This window comes from Rana temporaria, chromosome 11 (assembly GCF_905171775.1).
Source record: "Rana temporaria chromosome 11, aRanTem1.1, whole genome shotgun sequence".
NCBI lineage: Eukaryota > Metazoa > Chordata > Amphibia > Anura > Ranidae > Rana > Rana temporaria.
In genome coordinates, this window is record NC_053499.1 from 13,482,636 (window position 1) to 13,509,817 (window position 27,182).

Here is a 27,182-nt window from a genome sequence, read left to right on the forward strand (position 1 = left end):
TCCTCTTTCAAAACCTTGTTTGAAAGGGTGCAACCCTCCCTGGTACCCACACAGGTTACAGCCCACCCTGATGTTCAGGGTTCTGCACCTGCCTCTCCTGATCCTTCAGCGGAAGCAGTTGATTTTGCAGGCCCTTCTCAGGGGCAGCACTCCCTAATGGAGAACGTTGCTTTCGACTCACAGGCAGAGTCAGGTGAAGAAGACCAGGACAGTGAGTCCAAGAAGTCTTCCAGATACAAGCTATCTCTTGATGAGGTTGAGGAACTACTAGGGGCCATTTACACGACCCTAGGCATTCACACGGATGTTAAACCTCTTAGTCTCCATGACCAGATGTATAAAGGTCTAGGGGAACACAAGGGTAGGGTTTTCCCAGTGCACGATCTTCTGGTTGATACTGTTAAGAAGGAGTGGCAGGACCCTGAAAGAAAGCCTTTCTTTTCTCAATCCCTTAAGAGAAGGTTTCCCTTTGCGGAAGATTCCACGTCTGTTTGGAATAAAAACCCTAAATTAGATGCGGCCTTTTCACAAGTCTCTAAAAAGACTGATTTAGCATTTGAGGATATGGGCAACCTGACGGATGCTATGGATAAGAGAATGGACTCGTTGTTGAAAAAAGCATGGGAGTCCATAATGGGCAATTTAAAACCAGAATTAGCAGTTACAGTAGTGGCCCGTAATTTAGAACACTGGCTCTCAAAGATCCAGGAACATATTGAGGCAGATACGGACAAGGACACTATTTTGGCTTCCTTCCCCACAATTTTAAAAGGGGTAGCCTACATTGCGGATGCCTCAGCAGAATCCGTCCGCATGTCAGCCAGGTCAGCAGCCCTGGCTAATTCTGCCAGAAGAGCTCTCTGGCTCAAGACTTGGTCAGGAGACATTGCATCCAAGTCTAAGTTATGTGGGATTCCCTTTACAGGAGATCTCCTATTTGGTCCTGACCTGGAGTCAGTCTTAGACCGCACGGCGGATAAGAAAAAATCTTTTCCGTTTAAACGTAAAACTCCACAAAAAGGAAGAGGGTTTCGTCCCCAAAGACAAACAGGGGTCCCGAAGCCAGAGACTCAAAAAAGGATCTGGACACCTAGGGGTAGGGGAAGAGGAGCGATTTTTCGCCCACCTGACCAGCCCCCCAAAAAACAATGACTCCCAGATCAGAGTGGGGGGAAGGTTGGGGGCCTTCCTCCCACAATGGGAGTCTTTTTCCCCAAACAGGTACGTATTGGCGATAGTGAGAAAGGGGTATTCCCTAGAGTTCTCATGCCTTCCGCCACAGAGGTACCTGGTCGCTCAGCTTCCCAAAGCCAAGGAAAAAGCAGAAGCTCTAGTGGGGGCCTTGAGGGATCTGGAGGTCCAAAATGTTGTTTGCAGAGTCCCAAAAAGAGAGGAGAAAAGAGGGTGTTACTCCCACGTTTTCGTGGTAAAGAAACCCTCTGGCAAGTACAGGTTAATCTTAAACCTGAAACCACTGAACAAGTCAGTAACATACAAAAGATTCCGTATGGAGTCAATATTCACGGTAAGGGCCCTCCTACCACAGAATTGCTTTATGGTCTCCCTGGACCTCAGGGACGCGTACCTGCACATACCTATTGCAGAGGGGTCTCAGGAGTTTCTACGGCTAGCGATAGACTTGGGAACTTCGGTGGTGCACCTACAGTTCCAGGCTTTGCCATTCGGTCTATCCTCCTCACCCCGCGTGTTCACAAAAGTCCTGGCGGAACCAATAGCTTTTCTGCGTCTTCAGGGAGTGGGTATAATAGCATACCTGGACGACCTGCTTCTTTTTGCAGCCTCTCCGGAACAAGTCTCCAGGGACCTGGAACTAACCAAAAGGACCCTTATGGGCCTAGGTTGGCTGTTAAACCTGGAAAAATCCAGTCTAATACCATCACAGCGCATTCCTTATTTAGGGTACACCCTGGACTCCACCCTCCTAAGGGTCTTCCTTCCATTAGAGAAGGCTCTAAAGTTAGAAAGGTCAGTATCTGCCCTCCAGGGCAGCCATCAGGTCTCAATCAGATTCCTGATGTCAACACTAGGACTGTTAACTTCCACTTTACCGGCAGTCCAGTGGGCAGGGATTCACTTTCGGGCCCTGCAGGCCTTTGTACTCAGAATCTGGGACCACAGCTCAGAACACCTAGACGTCCTGGTACAGGTCCCAAGTCAGGTAAAGAGATCCCTCTGGTGGTGGAGAAGGTTAACCAATCTGTCACAGGGTCGTCTATGGCATATCCGATCTCCATTGATTGTCACCACAGACGCCAGCGGCAGAGGTTGGGGAGCTCACCTAGGGGTACTTCCAGCACAGGGTGTTTGGGAAGTGGCAGAGCTGAAACATTCCTCCAATTGGAAGGAGCTGAGGGCGATCGGTTTAGCGCTCATCTTCTTCCAGGAAAGACTTCGAGGACACCACGTCCAGGTGAGGTCAGACAATGCGTCGGCCGTGGCCTATGTAAACAAGCAGGGTGGCACCAGATGTGTAGCCCTGTCGGCCATAACAACAAGAATTTTTCGCTGGGCCGAAACAAACACCCTGTCCTTATCAGCAGTTTTTCTAAGGGGGATAGAAAACAGTACAGCGGATTTCCTCAGTCGAAGTCAACTGAGGGAAGACGAGTGGTCCCTCAATCAGGAGGTCTTCCATCTTTTGACCAAGAGATGGGGATCCCCGGAGATAGATCTCTTCGCATCCAGGGAGAACGCAAAAACACATTGGTTTTTCTCTCGGGGCAAGGGAGAGGGAGCAAGAGGGATAGATGCCCTATCCCAGAGCTGGCGATTCGAGATTTGTTACGCCTTCCCACCCCCAGCTCTTCTACCACTGGTCCTGAGAAAATTTCAGCTGGAGAACACCTCACTTATCCTGGTGGCACCCCACTGGCCCAAGAGGGCTTGGTTTTCGGTTCTCAAGCAACTGACCACAGAACCCCCCCTTTTTCTCCCTCTTCGAGAGGATCTCCTCTCGCAGGGTCCAGTTCTGTGCCCTCAGGTACACAGGTGGAACCTGGCGGCGTGGTTACTGAGGAGTCCTTGCTGAGGTCAAGAGGTTTTTCGGACAAACTGACTGCCACCCTTCTCAACAGTAGGAAGAAGGAGACACGTTCTATTTATAAAAAAATCTGGATTCGTTTTAATACTTGGTGCCAGGAATTTTCCTTTCCAGCACAAAGCCACAAGTCCGTTCTGGAATTTCTCCAGTGCGGAGCGGATAAAGGCTTGTCAGTGAGTACCCTTAAAGGCCAGGTCTCAGCACTCAGTGTGTTTCTAGAGAGCCCTCTAGCATCCAATCCCTGGGTCATCAGGTTCTTTAAGGCCTTGTCCAGACAGAAACCTTCCCAGGGACCTTCCTTCCCCAAGTGGGATCTATCACTAGTTTTACAGGTGCTAACAGGGGTACCCTTTGAACCCTTAGACAAGTGTTCCTTAAAGGATCTAACATTTAAAACAGTCTTTTTAGTTGCAGTGACTACTGCCAGGAGGGTCAGTGAATTGGAAGCCCTGTCCATTCGTCCTCCTTTTTGTGTAATTTTCCCGGATCGAGTTGTTTTTAAAACCGATCCGGCCTTCCTTCCGAAAGTGGCTTCCAAGTTCCATAGAAGCCAGGAGGTTGTGTTACCCTCATTTTGTTCCAATCCCTCTGGTGAAAGGGAATTTAAGTTTAGTACACTAGATGTTAGGAGATGTATCCTACAGTACTTGGAGCTGACTCGAGCCTTTAGGAAGTCAGACTCTCTGTTCGTTTTATTTTCTGGGACCAGAAAGGGACAGAAAGCGTCTCGGCGCACTATTGCTAGGTGGCTCAGACTAGTTATTGGGCAGGCTTACTCCTTGACTGATAGGGAAGTCCCTACAGGAATTAAGGCACACTCTACTCGGGCGGTGGCTACTTCTCAGGCTGAAAGGGCTGGAGCGACGCCGGATCAAATATGCAGAGCCGCAACTTGGTCCAGTTATGCCACTTTCATCAAACATTACAGAGTAGACCTGGTGTCAGCAGGTGAACAAGCCTTTGGGAGAAAGGTCTTGCAAGCCGTGGTCCCACCCTAAATTGTAAGTACTCGATTATCCTCTCAAGTTGTGGCTGTCCTGAAAGACGGATAGGGAAAAATGGAGTTACACTTACCGGTAACGTCCTTTCCAGTAGTCTTTCAGGACAGCCCTAGTTACCCTCCCGAAAAGTAAGAAGAAAGGGTTTCTAATCCAGGAACATAGTATGATATTGATGTGTTAACTATGGATTACTAACATGTTCTTGTGTCTCCCCAGCGGACCGGAGTGCTCGTATAAAAACTGAGGTCTAGCAGGGGGAGGAGAGATTTTAAAGGCTGGGCAGTGTTTCCTAAGGAAGAGGAGGAGCCTATCTCTCAAGTTGTGGCTGTCCTGAAAGACTACTGGAAAGGACGTTACCGGTAAGTGTAACTCCATTTTTTTTTTTTTCATGCCGAAAAATGATCGTGTGTACGCGGCATCACAGACATGACTAGGCATGATGGGAATTGTAGTTCCTGAAGGGCCGTAGTTTGGGGACCTCTGTTAGGGGTGTTCAGTACTGAATGCTCTCCTGTTCTTCAAGGTACGTGGTGATATCACGAGAAGAGAGCGAGCAAAACCTGATGGCCTTCCAGCACAGCGAAAAGATCTACTTCCGAGCGTGTCGGGACATCCAGCCCGGAGAGAAGCTGAGAGTCTGGTACAGCAATGAATACATGAAGAGACTCCACAGCATGTCCCAAGAGACAATCATCCGCAACCTCACTAGAGGTAATCGCACAAAGCCTGCTCCTTCTCTGCTTTCTCTAACGTTTTCTGATTTGTTGACGCATTTTGTTGTCGTAAAGTGAACCTGTCATGTTCTCCCCCCAAACTGTCTGAACTAGCAATGCTTGTGGTGCAAGTACCAGTGTTTTATCTTCTAACAGGTCCTTGTGTACATGGGTAGGATTCTGGATCCCAGTGCCTGGGCCTCTAGCCAAGCCAGCATTAAACCCCGCCCTCCAGGAGCCAAGTACCACCCCTGCTTTTCAAGAGTCAAATGCCAGAGGCTCTGTTGGCTCGCACTCAAGTTGGGTTGAGTTGTAAATGGTGGGGGGGGGGGGTTAGGTACTGACTTGGCCTTGTGGCACTCTATTCGGGGTCTTCTCTTCTCGTTTAAAGATGAGGCACTATAAGCATTGTTAGCAATGTAGACAAACAGCTATCAACCTCAGATGTGTGCAAAATATATAAATTACAAGTAAAATGCAGTCTGTCAGTCGCATTAACACTTCAGTGTGTGGAGTCCCTCCTGTTACATTCTTATCACCTGTTGATCTTCCCAGTAGATCCACTTTGTTTCCACTTCCTTAACCACTTAAGCACCAGAAGAATTTACCCCCTTAATGACCAGGTCATTTTTTGCTATACAGCACTGCGTTACTTTAACTGACAATTGCGCGGTCGTGCGACGTTGTACCTAAATTAAATTGATGTCCTTTTTTTTTTTTTTTTTTTTTTTTTTTTTCCACAAACAGAGCTTTCTTTTGGTGGTATTTGATCCCCACTGCATTTCCTTTAAAAAAAAAAAATTATTTATACTACGAAATACTCCCACAAATGTGGGCCATTGATTCATGTAAAGGCAGGTGTCCCAATACTTTTGACAATATAGTGTAGATTGAGATCGGTGCGCACGTGTAAATGAGAACTTTCACAGACAGTTTTATTTTTATTTATATATTCTGCACATATGCAAACGGGTATTTCATGTCATGCACAATGTGTGTAACGGACAATCATGACAGGTTCCCTTTTTATGGGGCGTTTCCCACTTGTCGGAGTTCTGCCTTACCTACTGTTCCTCCTCTTACTGTTTTATGCACCATGTGTACCCAGTGCTTTTATTTGCTTCCTACTGACCTCATTTTATCTCCTTGTATTTAGAAATCTGTTTTAAGGTTAGTGAGTCAGGCCCAACCCCCCCCCCCCCCCCCCCAGTAAGGCTGATGATGCATGGGTCATTTACTCGCCGCAATTACCCCCCCCAAAAATTTGTTGCAGTACATTAAAATCTCAGATTGCGAGTAATGATTTTCGAGCGTTGTCTAGCAAGACGAGCAGGATTCAAGCCTCTGGGGTGTGCAGTACCGCATGCGGACAGAGCTGGGGGGCGGCGGAGCATCTCTGAGTGTTTCCGAGTGTCTCCGGTGCCCCCCTTACCCTACCTCTTGCCACATGTGGTACTGCATACACTAGCAGTGACACTGGAACTAATTATCTGAGTTTCCATTGAATTCTATGGGGAAACTCGCTTTGATATACGAGTGCTTTGGATTACAAGCATGCTTCTGCTTATTTTACTGCTAAGAAAATCATAATGCTTGCCAATGCCTGTGCAATCAGGGATGCCTATTGGTGCCATCTATCAGTGAGGCACATCAGTGCCGCCTACCAGTGCCAACTATCAGTGCAGCCTATCAGTGTCACCTATCAGTGCCCACCAGTGCCACCCATGAGTGCCCATCAGTGCTGCCTACCAGTGTCCATTGGTGCCACCTCATCAGTGCCCAGCAGTGTCACCTTTCAGTGCCACCTATAAATACACATCAGTGCAGCCTTTCAGTATCACTTATCAGTGCCCACCAGTGCCGCCCATGAGTGCCCATCAGTGCCGCCTATCGATGCCCATCAGTGCTGCAGATCAATGCCACCGATCAGTGCTGCCTACCAGTGTCCATTGGTGCCACCTCATCAGTGCCGCCTTATCAGTGCCCAGCAGTGTCACCTTTCAGTGCCACCTATAAGTACCCATCAGTGCAGCCTTTCAGTATCACTTATCATGCCCCACCAGTGCCACCCATGAGTGCTGCCTATCAATACCCATCAGTGCTGCAGATCAATGCCACCGATCAGTGCTGCCTACCAGTGTCCATTGGTGCCACCTCATCGGTGGCGCCTTATCAGTGCCTGTCAGTGCCCAGCAGTGTCACCTTTCAGTGCCACCCATAAGTACCCATCAGTGCAGCCTTCAGTGCCACCCATGAGTGCCAATCAATGCCCATCAGTGCTGCATATCAGTGCTGCCTACCAGTGTCCATTATTAGTGCCGCCTTATCAGTGCCCGTCAGTGAAAGAGATAACGTACTTATTTTCAAAATTTTATACCAGAAACAAACATTTTCAGTCTTTTTTTTCTTATTTGTTTAGCAAAAAATTTAAACGGCAGAGGTGATCAAATGCCACCAAAAGAAATCTCTATTTGTGGGAACAAAAGGATAACAATTCTGTTTGGGTACAGTGTAGCACGACCGCGCAATTGTCATTCAAAGTGCGACAGCACTGAAAGCTGAAAATTGGCCTGGGCAGGAAGGTGTATAAGTGCCCGGTATGGAAGTGGTTAAATATATTCCTGTAAATGCACTTGGTGTGAATTGGCTGCCTTGCAAACCAACGTATGACCTTGTGAAGGCGGCAGTGACCTCATCACTATGCTGTACACTGAATGACTGCCCTTTAACCACTTAAGGACCGCCTAACGCTGATATACGTCGGCAGAATGGCGCGGCTTGGCACAATCACCAATCACGTACGTGATTGTATAATGCCCAGCCATGGGTCGCGGGTGCGCACCCGCGACCTGGTCCGAAGCTCCGTGACCGCTGCCACGGGACTCGCGGACCCAATCGCCGCTGGAGTCCCGCGATCGGTCCCCGGAGCTGAAGAACGGGGAGAGCTGTGTGTAAACACAGCTTCCCCGTTCTTTACTGTGGTGCTGTCATTGATTGTGTGTTCCCTTATATAGGGAATCACAATCGATGATGTCACACCTACAGCCACACCCCCCTACAGTTAGAAACACAAATGAGGTCACACTTAACTCCTTCAGCGCCCCCCTTGTGGTTAACTCCCAAACTGCAATTGTCATTTTCACAGTAAACAATGGGCTAGATTCAGGTAGGGGCGCGCAAATTTACGGCGGCGCAGCGTATCGTATTTACGCTACGCCGCCGCAACTTACAGGAGCAAGTGCAGTATTCACAAAGCACTTGCTCCGTAAGTTGCGGCGGCGTAGCGTAAATGGGGCCGGCGTAAGCTCGCGTAATTCAAATGTGGAAGGGGGGGCGTGTTTTATGTAAATCTATGATGACCTGACGTGATTGACGTTTTGTACGGACGGCGCATGCGCCGTCCGTGTACATATCCCAGTGTGCATTGCTCCCAAGTACACCGCAACGACGTATTGGTTTCGACGTGAACGTAAATTACGTCCAGCCCTATTCACGAACGACTTACGTAAACGACGTAAAAAATTCTACAATCGAAGCGGGAACGACGTCCATACTTAACATTGCGTGCGCCTCATAGAAGCAGGAGCAACGTTACGCCGAAAAAGCCTTACGCAAACGACGTAGAAAACTACCACCGGGCGCACGTACGTTTGTGAATCGGCGTATCTAGGCAATTTGCATACTCTACACCGAAAACTACGGAATCGCCACACCTAGCGGCCAGCGTAAATATGCACCCTAAGATACGACGGCCTAAGAGAATTATGCCAGTCGGATCTTAGGCTAATGTCGGCGTATCTTGCTTTCTGAATACAGAAAGAAGATACGCCGACGCAGCTTTAAATTTACGCAGCGTATCTATGGATACGCCGGTGCATTGCCATGAAATGTGATTTGCCATGAAATGTGATGGTCCGCCTCCATCACATCCCATTGGCTCACTCATGTCACGTGACATAGAAAAACGTCATCGGTCTCAGCTAGGCTATCATATGGAGAGGATCTCCTCTCCCTGTGATAGGTGAAGCTGCACGGAGATGGTATATAGTGTTAGGAAGGAGAAGGCAGTGTGATATGCACATCTCTTTGAGGAGCAGCCTGTGTGCAGTGAGTGCATTGCTGGTGTAAGAATGTATAGAAACAATGATGTCACACACATCTATAGGCTGCTCTCAGGCTGTGTGGCCAGCACCACACACACACACACACACCATGGGCAGCCTGTATAATGGAGCAGCCTCCCATCTGCCTGCCCCCCTCTCCTCTCTCTTAGCCCTTTGAAGAGCTGCACGGGGACTGACCTGCCTGGGTGTGCGAGTAAGCTACATTTACTACTACAGCTCCGTGCAGCTTCAGCTTCAGCACTCACTGCACACAGGCTGCTCCTCACAGAGCTGTGCATATCACACTGGCTTCTCCTTCCTAACAGTATATACCAGCTCCGTGCAGCTTCACCTATCACAGGGAGAGGAGATCCTCTCCCTATGATAGCCTAGCTGAGACTGATGACGTGTGTATATGTCACATGACATGAGTGAGCCAATGGGATGTGATGGAGGCGGACCATCACATTTCATGGCAAAACACATTTCATGGCAGTGCACCGGCGTAATTCTTTGCTGAATCTGGCCCAATGCATTTTAAATGCATTTTTTTGCTGTGAAAATGACAATGGTCCCAAAAATGTGTCAAAATTGTCCGATGTGTCCCCCATAATGTCGGTCCCGAAAAAAATCGCTGATCGCCGCCATTAGTAGTAAAAAAAAATAATAAAAATGCAATAAAACTATCCCCTGTTTTGTAAACACTATAAATTTTGCGCAAACCAATCGATAAACGCTTATTGCGATTTTTCTTTTTTCTTTTTTTTACCAAAAATAGGTAGAAGAATACGTATCGGCCTAAACTGAGGGAAAAAAATGTTTTTTTTATATATTTTTGGGGGATATTTATTATAGCAAGTAAAACATTTTTTTTTCAAAATTGTCGCTCTATTTTTGTTTATAGCGCAAAAAATAAAAACCGCAGAGGTGATCAAATACCACCAAAAGAAAGCTCTATTTGTGGGGAAAAAAGGACGCCAATTTTCTTTGGGAGCCACGTCGCACGACCGCGCAATTGTCAGTTAAAGCGACGCAGCGACGAATCGCAAAAAGGGGCCTTGTCCTTTAGCTGCATTTTGGTCCGGGGCTTAAGTGGTTAATAACCACAGGCGGGGTAGACTGTTATCGGCAGGATGGGCACACACACCGGCGTTGCCACTCAGGAAAGGGGATGTCTGTATATTGCTAAATTATTATTGAGAAAGTAAAACCTTTACATAGATTTGGAGGAAAAGAATAAGCAGAAGGGCGCCAAACTCAGACATTTCCTCAAACGACCAGATTACTAAAAATGTATAAGCTAGACCACCGCACCAAAATGCGTTTAAAAAAAGAGTAAAACAAAAAAAAGTACTTTAACCACTTAACCCCCGGACCATATTGCTGGTCAAAGACCAGAGCACTTTTTGCGATTCGGCACTGCGTCGCTTTAACTGACAATTGCGTGGTCGTGCGACGTGGCTCCCAAAGAAAATTGGCGTCCTTTCGTTAAAAAAAATCTCAATAAGCGTCTATTGATTGGTTTGCGCAAAAGTTATAGCGTTTAGAAAATTGGGGGTATTTTTTATGGCATTTTTGTTAATATTTTTTTTTACTAGTAATGGCGGTGATCAGCGATTTTATTTCGGTACTGCGACATTATGGCGGACACTTCGGACACTTTTGACACATTTTTGGACCATTGGCATTTTTATAGCGATCAGTGCTATAAAAATGCATTGGATGACTATAAAAATGCCACTGGCAGTGAAGGGGTTAACACTAGGGGGCGGGTTAACTATGTTCCCTGGGTGTGTTCTAACTGTAGGGGGGGTGGCCTCACTAGGGGAGATGACTGATCGCTGTTCATACATTGTATGAACAGAAAATCAGCATTTCTCCCCGACAGGACCGGGAGCTGTGTGTTTACACGCACAGCTCCCGGTCCCCGCTCTGTAATGAGCGATCGTGTGTGCCCGGCGGCGATCGTGCCCGCCGGGCACACGCACGGGAGTCAGGGGCGAGCGGGGGGGCCCACGTAGAGCTGTTCCCGATGACAGGAAGCAGAAGATCTCTGTCCTGTCACTAGGCAGAACAGGGAGATGCCTTGTTTACACAGGCTTCCCCCCGTTCTGTTGCTCCGTGACACGATCGCGGGCACCCGGCAGACATCGAGTCCACGGGACCCGCGGGCATGCTCACCGATCATGCGGCAGGGGCTAAGCAGGAACACAGATCTCTGTTTTCCCCTAGTCAAAGCACCCCGCCCCCCCCCAGTTAGAAAGCACTCCCTAGAGACACACGCAACCCTTTGATTGCCCCTCCTGTTAGCCAGGTACGTTGCTCTGCCCAGCTGTGCCATTCTGCCGACATATATGTACATGCGGCGGTCGGCAAGCGGTTAACTACTTGTCGACCTGCCGCCCTCGTTTTACGGCGGCAGGTTGGCTCCCCTGCGCGAGAGCCCGTAGCTCTACGTCGCCCCCCCCGCTCGCCCCTGACTCCCGTGCGTGTGCCCGGCGGGCACGATCGCTGCCGGGCACACACGATCGCTCATTACACACACACAGCTCCCGGTCCTGTCAGGGAGGGAAATGCTGATTTTCTGTTCATACAATGTATGAACAGCGATCAGTCATCTCCCCTAGTGAGGCCACCCCCCCCTACAGTTAGAACACACCCAGGGAACATACTTAACCCGCCCCCTAGTGTTAACCCCTTCCCTGCCAGTGGCATTTTTATAGTCATCCAATGCATTTTTTTAGCACTGATCGATATAAAAATGCCAATGGTCCAAAAATGTGTCAAAAGTGTCTGAAGTGAGAGGAAATCTATGCAAATCAAGGGAATCCATTGCCCCCCCCCCCCCCTCCAGGCCATCAGAACTAGTGTCCTCACTTGAAAATTTCAAGGTGGGTCTTAACCACTTAAGCTCCGGACCATATTGCTGCCTAAAGACCCAAGGTGTTTTTACAGTTTGGGACTGCGTCGCTTTAACAGACAATTGCGCGGTCGTGCGACGTGGCTCCCAAACAAAATTGGCGTCCTTTTTTCCCCACAAATAGAGCTTTCTTTTGGTGGTATTTGATCACCTCTGCGGTTTTTATTTTTTGCGCTATAAACAAAAATAGAGCGACAATTTTGAAAAAAATTCAATATTTTTTACTTTTTGCTATAATAAATATCCCCCAAAAACATATATAAATTTTTTTTTTCCTCAGTTTAGGGCGATACGTATTCTTGTACCTATTTTTGGTAAAAAAAAATCGCAATAAGCGTTTATCGATTGGTTTGCGCAAAATTTATAGCGTTTACAAAATAGGGGATAGTTTTATTGCATTTTTATAAATTTTTTTTTACTACTAATGGCGGCGATTAGCAATTTTTTTCGTGACTGCGACATTATGGCGGACACATCGGACAATTTTGACACATTTTTGGGATTTCTGTCATTTTCACAGCAAAAAATGCATTTAAATTGCATTGTTTATTGTGAAAATGACAGTTGCAGTTTGGGAGTTAACCACAGGGGGCGCTGTAGGATTTGGTGTACACTGTGTGTGTGTTTACAACTGTAGGGGGGTGTGGCTGTAGGAATGATGTCATCGATCGAGTCTCCCTAATAAAAGGGATCACTCGATCGATGCAGCGCCATAGTGAAGCACGGGGAAGCCGTGTTTACACACGGCTCTCCCCGTTCTTCAGCTCCGGGGAGCGATCGCGACGGAGCTGCTATAAACAAATAGCCGCGCCGTCGTCCCGGATCGCTCCCCGAGGGGACCCGACCGCCGCAAGTCGCGGGGGGGGTCCCGATCGGACCACCGACCCACGTCTAGGCAGGGACGTACAGGTACGCCAATGTGCCTGTACGTGCCATTCTGCCGACGTATATGTACATGCGGCGGTCGGGAAGGGGGTTAAACCGCAAGGGGTGTGGCCTTGACAGGAAGGGGTGGGTCATATTTAAATTAGGGGGTGCACAAGTTTAGTCAGGCCTAGGTCAGCACAAAACCTAAATACATCCCTGCTAGTGGGGGCACATCCAGTAAGAGAAAATAAATATTGCTTTAGATACACTTTCATTTAGAGGACCCTGCACTATATGATTTGCTCCTCATGCTTTTACTTAGGAACATGTGCCATACTGGTAACACAGCTAATTTTCCCTTCTAGGAGAAAGAGGTTTGTTAAGGGAAAACAATGACAGACTCTTGAAAACCCAAGAAGACCTGAAAGGCCCACTTACTGCCCTTAAACAAGGGAAAAGCCTCTACAAGCGCAGCTCTGAGGAGGGGGACTTGAACCCTCACGCCAAGAAGAAAAAAATAGACCTCATCTTCAAAGATGTCCTGGAGGCTTCACTGGAGTCTGCCAAAATGGAGGAGCATTCTCCGACGACCAGCACCCCGAAACTAGGGAAAAATGTCCCCAAATATCAATTAGAGGACCATGAGGATAAATGTAAAGCCAACCAAAAGTGTTCTCCCGCCCATAACCAAACCAGAACATTGATGGAGTGGAAGGTGCCTCATTGTTCCAACCAAGTCTTAGACAGGGAGATCGGCCTTCAGGAGGATGAAGTAGAAGATCATTCCTCCATAAAAATAGAGAGTCCCGATGAATTTTCTGCCCTTGGAGACACCAAGGAGATTCCCACCACCTCTTTCTGCCCCAACTGTATTAAGTTAAAGAAGAAGATCAGAGAGCTTCAGGCTGAGGTGGAGATGCTAAGGTCTGCAAAGGTTCCTGAAGTTCCACAGTTCTTGCCTCAGAAAATCGAGGTGCCGGAATATTCAGATACCTCAGGTAAGGCTGGTCACGGAAAGGGGCACTTTTCGTACATGATTTTTTTTTTTTTCCCATATAGCACCTTAAGTCTCCTAGTACACTCTCGCCTGTATGAAAAGGATTGGCCCTTTGGAAAGTAGCTTTTAATATTTTGGTTGAGATGGTTTTACATTTTTAGGGTTGGTTTTATTGGAATCCCTAGTTTTCTTGTTATTTTTCTCCATCCAAAATAGTATTATTCAGGGTCACATGGTGCATAAGAAACCCCAGCATGGTCCTCTTTCTATTTACTATTGTTATCTCTTTTTCTTTTGGATGTCTTTTGTTTTGCTGTTCATTTTGGCCAACTGATGTTAACACGTCGACTATTTTTTTTCCCTGTTTTCAGCCCCAGAGAACATGTCCATTGCTCCCACCATGATGGAGGACGATGAACAGGAGGTGGACTCTGCTGACGAATCAGTTTCCAACGAGATGCTGGCGGTAACTGATGAGCCTTCCAAGATGTCAGTTGCCTCGGGCAGAAGAATTCGCCGGTTCAAGCAAGAGTGGCTCAAAAAGTTTTGGTTTTTGAGGTACTCGTCAACGTTGAACGAGATGTGGTGTCACGTTTGCAGGCAATACACGGTTCAGTCCTCTAGGACTTCAGCCTTTATTATTGGTTCAAAACAGTTTAAGATTCACACTATAAAGCTTCACAGCCAAAGTAACCTCCACAAGAAATGCTTGCAGCTCTATAAGCTCAGGATGCACCCAGAAAAGACTGAGGAGATGTGTCGAAACATGACTCTTCTCTTCAACACCGCATACCACTTGGCTATGGAAGGCAGGCCCTATTATGACTTCCGACCTCTAGCGGAACTACTGAGAAAGTGTGAACTTCGTGTGGTTGACCAGTACATGAATGAAGGCGATTGTCAAATCCTGATCCATCACATTGCCAGAGCACTTCGAGAAGACTTAATAGAGCGTATTCGACAATCTCCTTTTTTAAGCATCATCTTGGATGGGCAGAGCGAAGACCTTCTTGCCGATACTGTAGCAGTCTATGTCCAATATACGAGCAATGATGGACCCCCTGCGACAGAGTTTCTGTCTCTTCAGGAGTTGGCCTTGCCTACGACTGAGAGTTACCTCCAAGGAATCGACAGGGCTTTCTCTGCCCTTGGGATCAGACTGCAGGATGAGAGGCCATCTGTTGGGTTGGGCATTGATGGCGTCAACATAACAGCTGGACTTAGAGCGAATTTGTACATGACAATCAGGAAAACCTTGCCTTGGTTACTGTGTTTACCTTTTATGGTACACAAACCTCACTTAGAAATCTTGGATGCAATTAGTGGAAAAGAACTTCCATGTCTAGAAGAATTAGAAAACAATCTAAAACAGTTGCTTAGCTTCTACCGGTACTCCCCCCGTCTGATGTGCGAGCTTCGACTCACAGCTGCAACCCTGTGTGAGGAGACGGAATTTTTGGGTGACATCCGGGCAGTGAAGTGGATAATCGGCGAGCAAAACGTGTTGAACGCTTTGATTAAGGACTACTTAGAAGTAGTAGCCCATTTGAAAGATGTCAGTGGGCAGACGCAAAGGGCGGACGCCTCTGCAATAGCATTGGCCCTCCTTCAGTTCCTCATGGATTATCAGTCAATTAAGCTTATCTACTTCCTGTTGGATGTGATCGCAGTCTTGTCCCGCCTTGCTTATGTCTTCCAAGGAGAATATCTATTGGTGTCCCAGGTGGACGAAAAAATAGAGGAAGCTATTCAAGAAATTAGCCGACTGGCAGACTCTCCCGGAGAATATCTTCAAGAGTTTGAAGAGAACTTTCGGGAGAGCTTCAATGGCATCTCCTTAAAAAACTTGCGTGTGGCCGAAGCTAAATTTCAGTCCATCCGTGAGAAGATCTGCCAGAAGACTCAACTCACCCTGGCCCAAAGATTCGATTCCCGTACTCGGATGTTCGTTAAAGCTTGCCAGGTTTTCGATTTGTCTTTTTGGCCGAGGAATACGGAGGAGCTTCTAACCTACGGCGAGGAGGACATGCTACAAATCTACGAACACCTGGGTAGCGTCCCTTCCTTTATTTCCGACGTTTGCAGGGAAGCGGCCGACTCCAGGGGCAGCTTGTTGATGGAGTGGCGAGAGCTCAAAGCAGACTACTGTACCAAAAACGGTTTCAAGGACTTGATCAGCCATATCTGCAAGTACAAGCAACGGTTTATCCTCTTAAACAAGATCGTTCAGATCTTGAAGGTCCTTCCCACGTCGACGGCTTGCTGCGAGAAAGGACGCAACGCACTTCAAAGGCTACGCAAAAACAATCGTTCGCGGTTGACGTTGGATCAGCTGAGCGATCTCTTAACCGTAGCGGTAAACGGGCCGCACATCGGCAGTTTTGATGCCAAAAGAGCTTTGGACAGCTGGTTTGAGGAGAAATCGGGCAACAGCTACTCGCTATCTGCCGATATGCTTAGCAAGATGTCCTCTCTTGACCAGAAGCCAATGCTTCACTCTATGGAACATGGATCAGAGTATTACCAAGACATTTAGGATTCGGCGAGTCTGAAGCTGTCGGATGTTTTTTTTTTTTTTTTAAATCTATACTCAAGTTTTGGTATATTATAAGAAAAATATAAAAATAAATATATATATATTATATATATTAATAGAAAAAATCCCACTAAATATTTACAAGTGACTGAGCCTTTTTTTTTTTTTTTTGGAAACCTCACAAAAGGTAACAGATTTATTATTTTATGGCAGCTGGGATTAAGGAGCATGGATTCCTTACAGCCAGAATAGGATGAACCCCTCATTTTCCAGACCTCCTCTCCCCCCAAAGCATGTATAAGTCAAGCAGGTACTTTTTTCTTTTTTTTTTTTTTTTTTTCTTTCATTTTTCTTTTTTAGGCCAGAAAAAAAAAACATGTTTTGGGACCTATGCGAAAACTCCCAATAACCAGTGCGGATTTTTATTATTTAATCTTTGTTTTTCTAATTTGTATTATCGCTCTTAAATCATTTTATGTTTAAAAAAAAAAAAATGTATGAACAATATCAATTTTAAGCTAAGATTCACAGAATAAGGTAACTTTTTATTATTTTTTTTTTTCACTGCCTCTCAATCCAGGGTACACTGAGGTGCATTGGGGCGCAGCTACGCTTTTTTCTGTCATTCTACTTATACATGGTAACACTTAGCGCCTGCGCCTACGCAATCAAGCACAATTATTGGCGGGTATCCAACACTGTGGTGCAGGTCACACAAACGTTTTTTCTTACGATAAGGGCTCATTTACATTTGCTTCGACTTTACCACTTCAATATGCTTTTTATGCTTCCACTTTACCACTTCAATATGCCTTTTTACCACTTCAATATGCTTTTTTACCACTTTTTTGATTTGTTTTTGATGCTTCAGTGATGCTTTGTTGACGCTTTAAGCTTGGCAAATGCACCGTGTCTGTTGATTTTCTGTTTGTTTTTTATAGGGACCCAGCAGAACCCCCCAGCTCAGTAATACCCCCACTCAGCAGATCCCCAGCTCATCGGTACCATCGTTCAGCAGATCCCCAGTCTATTAGTACACGTATTCATGCGATACCCTGCTCAGTAGTACCCCCCAGCTTTGCGGATGCCTCACTTAGTAGTACCCCCAGCTCTGCTGATGCCCCTCTCATTAGTACCCCAGCTCATCCTCATCTAATTGGTACCCTCGTTCAGCAGATCCCCAGCCTATTGGTACCCTTATTCAGGAGATCCCCCCCACTTAGTAGTATAGCCAGCTTTGCTGATGCCCCGCTTATTCATTTCCCCCAGCTCTGCTGTTGCCCCTCTTGTTAGTACCCCCAGCTCACCCCCCATCTTATTGGTACCCTCATTCAGCAGATTCCCAGCCTATTGGTACTCTCATTTAGGAAATCCCCTACTTAGCAGTACCCCCAGCTTTGCTCATGCCCCACTTGGCAGTAACCCCAGCTCTGCTGATGCCCCGCTCATTAGTAACCCCCAGCTCTGCTGATGCCCCACTCATCCCCATCTCATTGGTATCCTTGTTCAGCAGATCCCCAGCCTATTAGTACCCTCATTCAGGACAACCCCCTTTTAGTAGTACCCCCAGCTTTGCTGATGCCCCACTTAGTAGTAACCCACAGCTCTGCTGATGCCCTGCTCATTAGTAACCCCCAGCTCTGCTGTTACCCCACTCATTAGTACCCCCAGCTCATCCCCATCTCATTGGTAACCTCATTCAGCAGATCCCCAGCCTATTAGTACCCTCATTCAGGATATCCTCCTTTTAGTAGTACCCCAAGCTCTGCTGATGCCCCACTGATTAGTAACCCCCAGCTCTGCTGATGTCCTGCTCATTAGTACCCCCAACTCATCCCCATCTCATTGGTACCCTCGTTCAGCAGATTCCCAGCCTATTGGTACCCTCATTCAGCAGATCCCCCACTTAGTAGTACTCCCAGCTTTGCTGATGCCCCACTTAGTAGTACCCCCAGCTCTGCTGATGCCCTGCTCATTAGTAACCTCCAGCTTTGCTGATGCCCTGCTTATTAGTACCCCTAGCTGATTCCCCATCTCATTGGTACCTTCGTTAAGCAGATCCCCATCCTATTAGTACCCTCATTCAGCAGATCCCCTTCTCAGTAGTACCCCCAACTCTGCTGATGCCCCACTTAGTAGTACCCCCAGCTCTGCTGATCCCTCCTTTAGTAGTAACCCTTAGCCCTGCTGATCCCCCACCTCTGCTAATCCTCTGGTTTGCTGATCCACCTCTTTCTCTAGTCCCCATTCACCTCCCGCTATATTGCTCCCACACTGCGCACAACACTTGTGACATTGCTAGTTTATCCTGCTCTTGTCTACCAGCTCTGCTGATCCTCCTGTCCCCACTCATCTTCTGCTATAGGCCCCGTACACACGACCGAGGAACTCGACGTGCCAAACACATCGAGTTCCTCGTCGAGTTCAGTGTGGAAGCCGCCGAGGAAATCGGCGGGCCGACTTTTCCCATTGACTAACGAGAAAATAGAGAACATGTTCTCTTTTCGGCCCGACGAGTTCCTCGTCTGCTTCCTCGCTGAAAAGTGTACACACGACCGAGTTTCTCGGCAGAATCCAGCTCCCACCGAGTTTCTGGCTGAATTCTGCCGAGAAACTCGGTCGTGTGTACGGGGCCATAGAGTTTCCATGGGTGCTGTCTGGTAGTTGCTCCTCTCTAGTCTGGACCCCGCTCACCTTCCTCCTGCTCCACGCAGAATATAAACACATAAACCGGAAGTGACTGCTGGTGACGTCTTCCTGGTTCACTTGTTGGTTCCTTAGTGCATCTTGAGATATCTCATACCTGCAATACCTCCAAAGCGAAGCTTACCCTGAATAAAAGCCTCTCCAAAGCTTCAGGTGTTGTTGTGGAGACGCTTTGAAGCACCAAGAAAGCAAAATGGGGTATAATTTTTTGAAGCAAACGCAGCGTGTGGACAGGACTGTAAGGTAACCATTTTATTTAGTGACTGGCGCATTGATTGGCATTGGCTTTAAAAAAGCATGCCCAATGCCACATTTTGAAGCAAATGTAAACAAGCCCTAATAGCAGATGATGGCGGGCCATTCCAAGGGCATCCGTTGGCATTTTATTCCTGTATAGGAGCACGACAGAAACGCCATGAGTGTAGCTGTGTCCATTGGGTCCAAGGCTGGCTTGCGGCACCTTCATGGGGTAAGCCTTGTATTTTTTTTTAAATTTGAAGACCCGGGACATACACTGTAGAGGTTACTCAATATTTTAGCTAAATCACTTTTTTTTCCTCATACCTAATGGTTATAGTAATCACACATAATCTTTTACTTTTTCTGTTTGTTTTGGGAGGGGTTGTTTCTTTTTTTTTTTTTTTTTTTTTACGTCTATTGACAGATTTTGTGTTGCTTAAAATTTTTGGGTTCACATTTTATTTTTTGTCTGTCTTTGTTTAATTATCCACAAAAGGATACCAATTGTATTTTTTTCTTTTATTGCTAAGATAATGTCATTTCTAAAAAAAAAAAAGAAATAAGCTAGTCCATGATTGGTGCTTTCAGGTTGGAGAAATGTGAGGATTCTGTTCTGTAAGCCCCCAAAATATTGGCACTGTAGAGTACCAAAGGGGTCCGATTGTGTTTATGAGCCAAGATTCCATTCTGTGGAATGAAGTATTGTCACTCATCGGGGGGAGGGGTAAGGTGATGTCCAACGAGTAGGGATCGAAGTGTGTAGGATGTAATCGCATCCTGAAAGTTTTGACCTCAACACAAGGACCCTGATGTTCTCCATAGGGTTGAAGAGGGGGCACGGTGGCTTTGTGGTTGGCACTTTTGCCGTGCAGCACTGGGGTCCTCCGTTCGAGGACACGATCTGCATGGAGTTTGCTTGTGTGGGTTTCTTCCCACACTCTAAAGACATACAGGTAGTCTAATTGTCTCCTGTCTAAAAATGTACCCTAGTCTGTCACTCTACCGAGCATGGCCAAGATGGCGCCTCCACCATCTGCCCCAACAGCAGATAAAGTGCTTTGAATCCCCAGAGACTCCAGCACCATAGATAGAACAATTATTTTTAAAGTATGATAATCTACTAAACACCAAGGGCCAGATTCTGATACATTTACGTTGCTCCGCGGCAGCGTAACGTATCCCATTTACGTTACGCCGCCGCAGGTTTACAGCGTAAGTGCCTGATTCACAAAGCTCTTACCTGTAAACTTGCGGCGGTGTGACGTAAATTCGCTCGGCGCAAGCCCGCCTAATTCAAATGGGGCAGGCACCATTTAAATTAGGCGCGTTCCCGCGCCGAACGTACTGCGCATGCTCCGTCGGGAAAATTACCCGACGTGCATTGCGCTAAATGACGTCGCACGGACGTCATTTGTGTAGACGTTAACGTAAATGGCGTCCAGCGCCATTCACGGGCGACTTGCGCAAACGACGTGATTTTTTAAATTTCGACGCGGGAACGACGGACATACTTAACATGGCTTAGAACACCTAGGGCTCAGCCCTAATTTTACGACGCGTATCTCGACGGAAACGACGTAAAGTTAGAGCGACGGGTAACGCGGACGTTCGTGGATCGCCGTAACTAGTCATTTGCATATTCTACGCCGACCGCAATGGCTTCGCCACCTAGCGGCCGGCATAGAATTGCATCCTAAGATCCGACAGTGTAACACAGTTACAACTGTCGGATCTTAGGGCTATCTATGCGTAACTGATTCTATTAAATCAGCCGCATAGTTAGGACGGGCGGATCACAGAGATACAACGGCGTATCAGGAGATACGCCGTCGCATCTCTTTTGTGAATCTGGCCCCAAGACCCTGATATTATCCATAAGGACTGATCGTTATCATAGAGAGGTTGAAGAGGCCAGCATGGTGGCTTAGTGGTTCGCTCTCCAGCCATGCAGTACTGGGCTCCTCAGTTCAAGGGCATTATCTGCATGGAGTTTGCACGTTCTCCCTGCGCTTGGGTGGGCTTCCTCCCAAGACATGCAGGTAGGTTCATTGGCTCCTGTCTAAAATTGACCCTAGTCTGACATTCTACCGAGCATGGCCAAGATGGCGCCTCCACCATCTGCCCCAACAGTAGATAAAGTGCTTTGAGTCCCCAGAGACTCAAGCGCCATACATATAACAATTTATTTAAAAAAAAAATCAAGTTATAAAAGCAGGATATAGAGGCCAGTGCCATTGCATTTACTCCACCGATCCCTATTTAATGGACGTCCCCTTAAAAAGTGAATCTTTAAGTAAAATGTGAAAGTCAAGATAAAAAAAAAAAAAATATATATATATAAACATTTAATATATATATATATATATATATATATATATATATATATATATATATATATATATATATATATATATATATATATATATTATAATATAAAAAATATTTTTATATATATATATATATATATATATATATATATATATATATATATATATATATATATATATTATAATATAAAAAATATTTTTATATATATATATATATATATATATATATATATATATATTATAATATAAAAAATATTTTTATATAATATTTTTTTTTTTTTATATAAAAAATATATATAATATATATTATTATTTTATATATATATATATATATATATATATATATATATATATATATAAAATATGAGATCCTAGGATCCAGGTGATCAATGCAAAACCAAAAACTTAAGCTGGCTTCTGATTTTGAGCTTTTTTTCTGCTGTCCTTTTACTAAAGCACTTGTCCTATCTTCTTAACGCAATCAGATATATTTTTTATATTAAAATAATGTGTACTAAGTATTGTATAATTGTAACAGATAATTATATCTCATAGAAATTGCTGTGAAATGTTATACACACAGCTGAATGATCCAGAGGAATAGCACTTAAGGAATGCAGATGACCAGAACCAAATGACACCAGCCTATTGCTGATCATAAAACTTTTCGGCTTACTTGGCCATGTCTATAATGTGATCTCTCTTCCTCTGGAAGAAGAGGGGAGATCATGTTATACACGCAGCTGACTGATCCAGAGGATTAGCACTTAAGGAATGCAGATGACCAGAACCAAATGGCACCAGCCTATTGCTGATCATAAAACGCCTCCGCTTACTTGGCTATGCTTACAATGTGATCTCTCTTGCTCCCGCTCTCTACTCCGCTCTCTATGTGATCTCTCCTTTGCAAGAGGAATAGAGGAATAGCACTTAAGGCAAGCAGATGACCAGAACCAAATGGCACCAGCTTATTGCTGCTCTTAAACACTTCAGCTTACTTGGCCACGTCTATAATGTGATCTCTCCTGCTCTCTATTCTGCTCTGTACATGATCTCTCCTCCTCTGAAAGAAGAGAAGGAGAGATCCTGTTGTACACACAGCTGAATGATCCAGAGGAATGGCACTTAAGGAATGCAGACGACCAAAACCAAATGGCACAAGCCTATTGCTGATCATAAAACACTTCGGCTTACTTGGCCATGTCTATAATGTGATCTCTCCTGCTCTGGAAGTAGAGGGGGGGATCTTGTTTATACACAAAGCTGAATGATCCAGAGGAATAGCACTTAAGGCAAGGAGATAACCAGAACCAAATGGCACCAGCCTATTGCTGATCATAAAACACTTCAGCTTACTTGGCCATGTCTATAATGTGATCTCTCCTGCTCTCTATTCTGCTCTGTAAGTGATCTCTCTTCCTCTGGAAGAGGGGAGCTCATGTTGTACACACAGCTGAATGATCCAGAGGAATAGCACTTAAGGAATGCAGATAACCAGAACCAAATGGCACCAGCCTATTGCTGATCATAAAACACTTCAGCTTATTTGGCCATGTCTATAATGTGATCTCTACTGCTCTGTAAGTGATTTCACCTCCTCCTCTAGAAGAAGAGGAGGAGAGATCATGTTATACATACAGCTGAATGATCCAGAGGAATAGCACTTAAGAAATGGCACCAGCCTATTGCTGCTCATAAAACGCCTCCGCTTACTTGGCTATGCTTACAATGTGATCTCTCTTGCTCCCGCTCTCTAGTCCGCTCTCTATGTGATCTCTCCTTTGCAAGAAGAGGAGGGGAGATCATGTTATACGCACAGCTTAATCAGTCAGAGGAATAGCACTTCAGGCAAGCAGATGACCAGAACCAAATGGCACCAGCCTGTTGCTGCTCTTAAACACTTCAGCTTACTTGGCCATGTCTATAATGTGATCTCTCCTGCTCTCTATTCTGCTCTGTAAGTGATTTCACCACCTCCTCTGAAAGAAGAGGAGAGATCATGTTATACACGCAGCTGAATGATCCAGAGGAATAGCACTTAAGGAATGCAGATGACCAGAACCAAATGGCACCAGCCTATTGCTGATCATAAATCACCTCTGCTTACTTGGCTATGCTTGCAATGTGATCTTTCTCCCGCTCTCTACTCCGCTCTCTACTCCGCTCTCTAGTCCGCTCTCTATGTGATCTCTCCTCTGCAAGAAGAAGAGGGGAGATCATGTTGTACGCACAGCTTAATCAGCCAGAGGAATAGCACTTCAGGCAAGCAGATGACCAGAACCAAATTGGCGCCAGCCTATTGCTGATCATAGAAGACGTTGGCTCTCTTGGCCATGCATACAATGTGATCTCTCCTGCTCTGAAAAATTTAGTGAAAACTTGAATTTTACTGAAAGATTCACTTTAAAACAACGTTTCCTCCATTTTTATATATTTTTTTTGATCCTTAGTTCTCCTTTTGATTTATGTTTAAACCTGACTTTTGTTTCCCTTGCCGAAAACCTTTCAGAATTGGGATGCGTCTTCCCCGGTGACCGCCTCTGCCAGCCCGGTTCTGGAAGATTGGGGCGAGTTTTGTATCATTGCAATGCAATATTTGGATGGTTTGTACCATAGAGTTTGCACAGTGGATAGAAAGGTGATCTGTACTGGTTTCAAGTGTACCTGTGGCTTTACAATACATGAGAACCCTCCTACTTACCTATGTGAATCGGACACCTCCAGGAGCCTGTGTGCCGATTGGCTGTAGAGGGTCAAGCGCTCCACGCACTGGGGCTGCCCCGATAGTCAAATACTGATCGGCAGTGGTTGCCGGCTCTGGATTGGCATCCTGCGCCCCCTGTTATGGGTGACCTCACTAACTACTAATAAGGTGCTAGCCCAGAGCCGGCATCTACAGGAGCTGCTCGCTATTTGCATACCAGCGCGTCCCTGTACCCGTGGCTTGTGGCATTGCCCTACAGCTGATCTGGAATAACACGCCTGGCATAAAATGTTATCCTACATATTATTAAGCCATAGGCTTGCTTATGGGCAGGGGTCTTCAAACTACGGCCCTCCAGTTGTTCAGGAACTACAATTCCCATCATGCCCAGTCATGTCAGTGTGTTTACAATGCCTCATGGGATGTGTAGTTCTACAACAGCTGGAGGGCCGTAGTTTGAGGATCCCTGCTTTAGGGCATGGGTGCTCAACCTGTGGCCCTCCAGCTGTTGGGGAACTACAATTCCCATCATGCCCAGTCATGTCTGTGAATGTCAGTGTGTTTACAAGGCCTCATGGGATGTGTAGTTCTACAACAGCTGGAGGGCCGTAGTTTGAGGATCCCTGCTTTAGGGCATGGGTGCTCAACCTGTGGCCCTCCAGCTGTTGGGAAACTACAAGTCCCATCATGCCTCTGCCTTTTGGAGTCATGCTTGTAACTGTCGGCCACTTGCAATGCCTCATGGGACTTGTAGTTCCGCAAAAACAGCTGGAGGGCCACAGATTGAGCACCCATGCTTTAGAGCAGGGGTGTCAAACTGGCGGCCCTCCAGCTGTTCCGAAACTACAAGTCCCATCATGCCTCTGCCTGTGAGAGTCATGCTTGTAACTGTTAGCCTTGCAATGCCTCATGGGACTTGTAGTTTTGCAACAGCTGGAGGGCCGCCAGTTTGAGCTCCCATGCTTTAGAACAGGGGTCTTTAAACTACGGCCCTCCAGTTGTTCAGGAACTACAATTCCCATCATGCCTAGTCATGTCTGTGAATGTCAGAGTTTTACAAGGCCTCATGGGATGTATAGTTCCGCAACAGCTGGGGGGGCGTAGTTTGGGGATCCCTGCTTTAGAGGGAACTTGTACTGAGAATGACGCCATTGTTGCCCTTCTTATCAAAATGCAATTTGCCTGGCTGTCTCTGGCCGCTCTACTTTGGAGTCGCTGGCCCTGAACAAGTATACAGCTGCTACTGTCAGAGGTAAGGCTTTCCCGGCTTGGATGCTTGGTCTGGTTCAGGGGCGTTTTTAAGAAAATACCACACAATGGCCACTAAGCTATGTAAGCTATGGCTTGTACCCCGTTTGCTGTGGCATGTATCCTGTTTTTTTTTTTTTTCGTTTTACAATAAAAGCAGCAAGTTTTGGAGTGCGGCTGTCCAGAAATCCTTTCCTCATTTTACACAATGGCCACTAGATGGAGCTGCTAATCATAGGAAGCAAATGCTTATCTACGCTGACTTTTTTTTGGTTTCATCTAGTCCCCACAATACAGTATTTTTTTTCTGATTTTACTCTATGAAGAACATTTCAACCCGGAGAGAGTATATTCTAATAACATTCGATTCAGACCCATATCCACGCAGCTTGTGAAACTACATGGATAATGGGCTAAATCGAATGTTATTAGAATATTCCCTATGCAGAATAAATACAGTGGAACCTTTGGATTACGAGTATAATCCGTTCCAGGAGAATGCTCGTAATCCAGAGCACTCACATATCAAAGCGAGTTTCCACATTGAAGTCAATGGGCTAGATTCAGATAGATCAGCGGATCTTTAGATCCGCGTAATCTATCTTATTTACGATCCGCCAGCGCAATTTTTTGAGGCAAGTGCTTTATTCAGAAAGCACTTACCTCGAAACTTCCCCCGATATATATATATATATATATATATATATATCGTAGCTTGTAGATGCTATAACTTTCACGTAAATTAATAATTAATGAAGACTTATTGGGATTTTCTTTTTACCAAAGACATGTAGCAGAATACATTATGGCCTAAATTTTTAAAGAAATTCTATTTTTATTTTTTATTGGATATGTTTTACAGCAGAATTTTTTTTTTTTTTTTTTTTTTTTAATGTTTAGTCTTTTTTTGTTTATATCCCAAGAAAAAAAAAACCCCCAGTTGTGATCAAATAAATGCCACCAAAAAAAAGCTCTATTTGTGGGGGGGGGGGGAAATGGTTTACCTGGAGATATGCTTTAACAGCCAGGCATGCGGCATTTCCTATGGGCGGGTTCAGTAATGGCGGCCTTCTCAGTACAGGTCCCCGATATGGTGGGATGATTGTACCGTATTATCCTGAATACATGTCTCTTGTCTGGCACTTCTCTATATCTAGAAATGCATTGTAAGAGGAAATTCTCTCTTTATTAAAGTTTAATTTGACGTTTTTACCTCTGGCGAGTTTTTTTTCTGGTTTGTTGCCCTTATTGGACGTTTATTCCAGGATCCCCTGGCCTGCCTGCGTCGTGGTAAGTGGAAGGTATTTCAACACTTTCAGCCCAATTTCGGATTTCAGTCGGCATTTTTACCACTCCCTCAACCACTCTAAGCTGCAAAGGGGGGGGGGGGGTATCTCTCCCCCTCCCCATAAAAAAGTAATAGGTGGAATAGTGCCGCATTATTGATGCCAGTGGCAGGAGTAGTGCCCCATCATTGGAATCAGTGAGAGGAATAGTGCCCCATCACTGGCATCACAGTAGGAGGAACAGTGCCCCATCATTGGGAAGAATAGTGCCCCATCAGTGGGGGAAATAGTGCCCCATTATTGGCATCAGTTGAAGAAATAGTGCCCTATCATTGGTGTCAGTGGCAGGAATAGTGCCCCATCACTGGCATCACAGTAGGAGAAATAGTGCCCATCATTGGTGTCAGTGGCAGGAATAGTGCCCCATCACTGGCATCACAGTAGGAGAAACAGTGCCACGTCATTGGGAATAA

The 27,182-nt window shown here is 45.9% G+C and overlaps 1 protein-coding gene across 1 annotated transcript in view; it reads left to right on the forward strand.

Annotated features, from left to right (window-relative positions):
* Positions 1–18,609, forward strand: part of PRDM11 (PR/SET domain 11) — a 42,392-nt gene extending 23,783 nt beyond the window's left edge. Inside the window, exons 6-8 of the mRNA XM_040328060.1 lie at positions 4,586–4,773; positions 13,031–13,663; positions 14,034–18,609. Of these exons, the coding sequence (XP_040183994.1) occupies positions 4,586–4,773; positions 13,031–13,663; positions 14,034–16,198 (2,986 nt within the window). The 3' untranslated portion in view covers positions 16,199–18,609. The remainder of the gene's footprint in view (positions 1–4,585; positions 4,774–13,030; positions 13,664–14,033) is intronic.
* Positions 18,610–27,182: the final 8,573 nt, after the last annotated feature.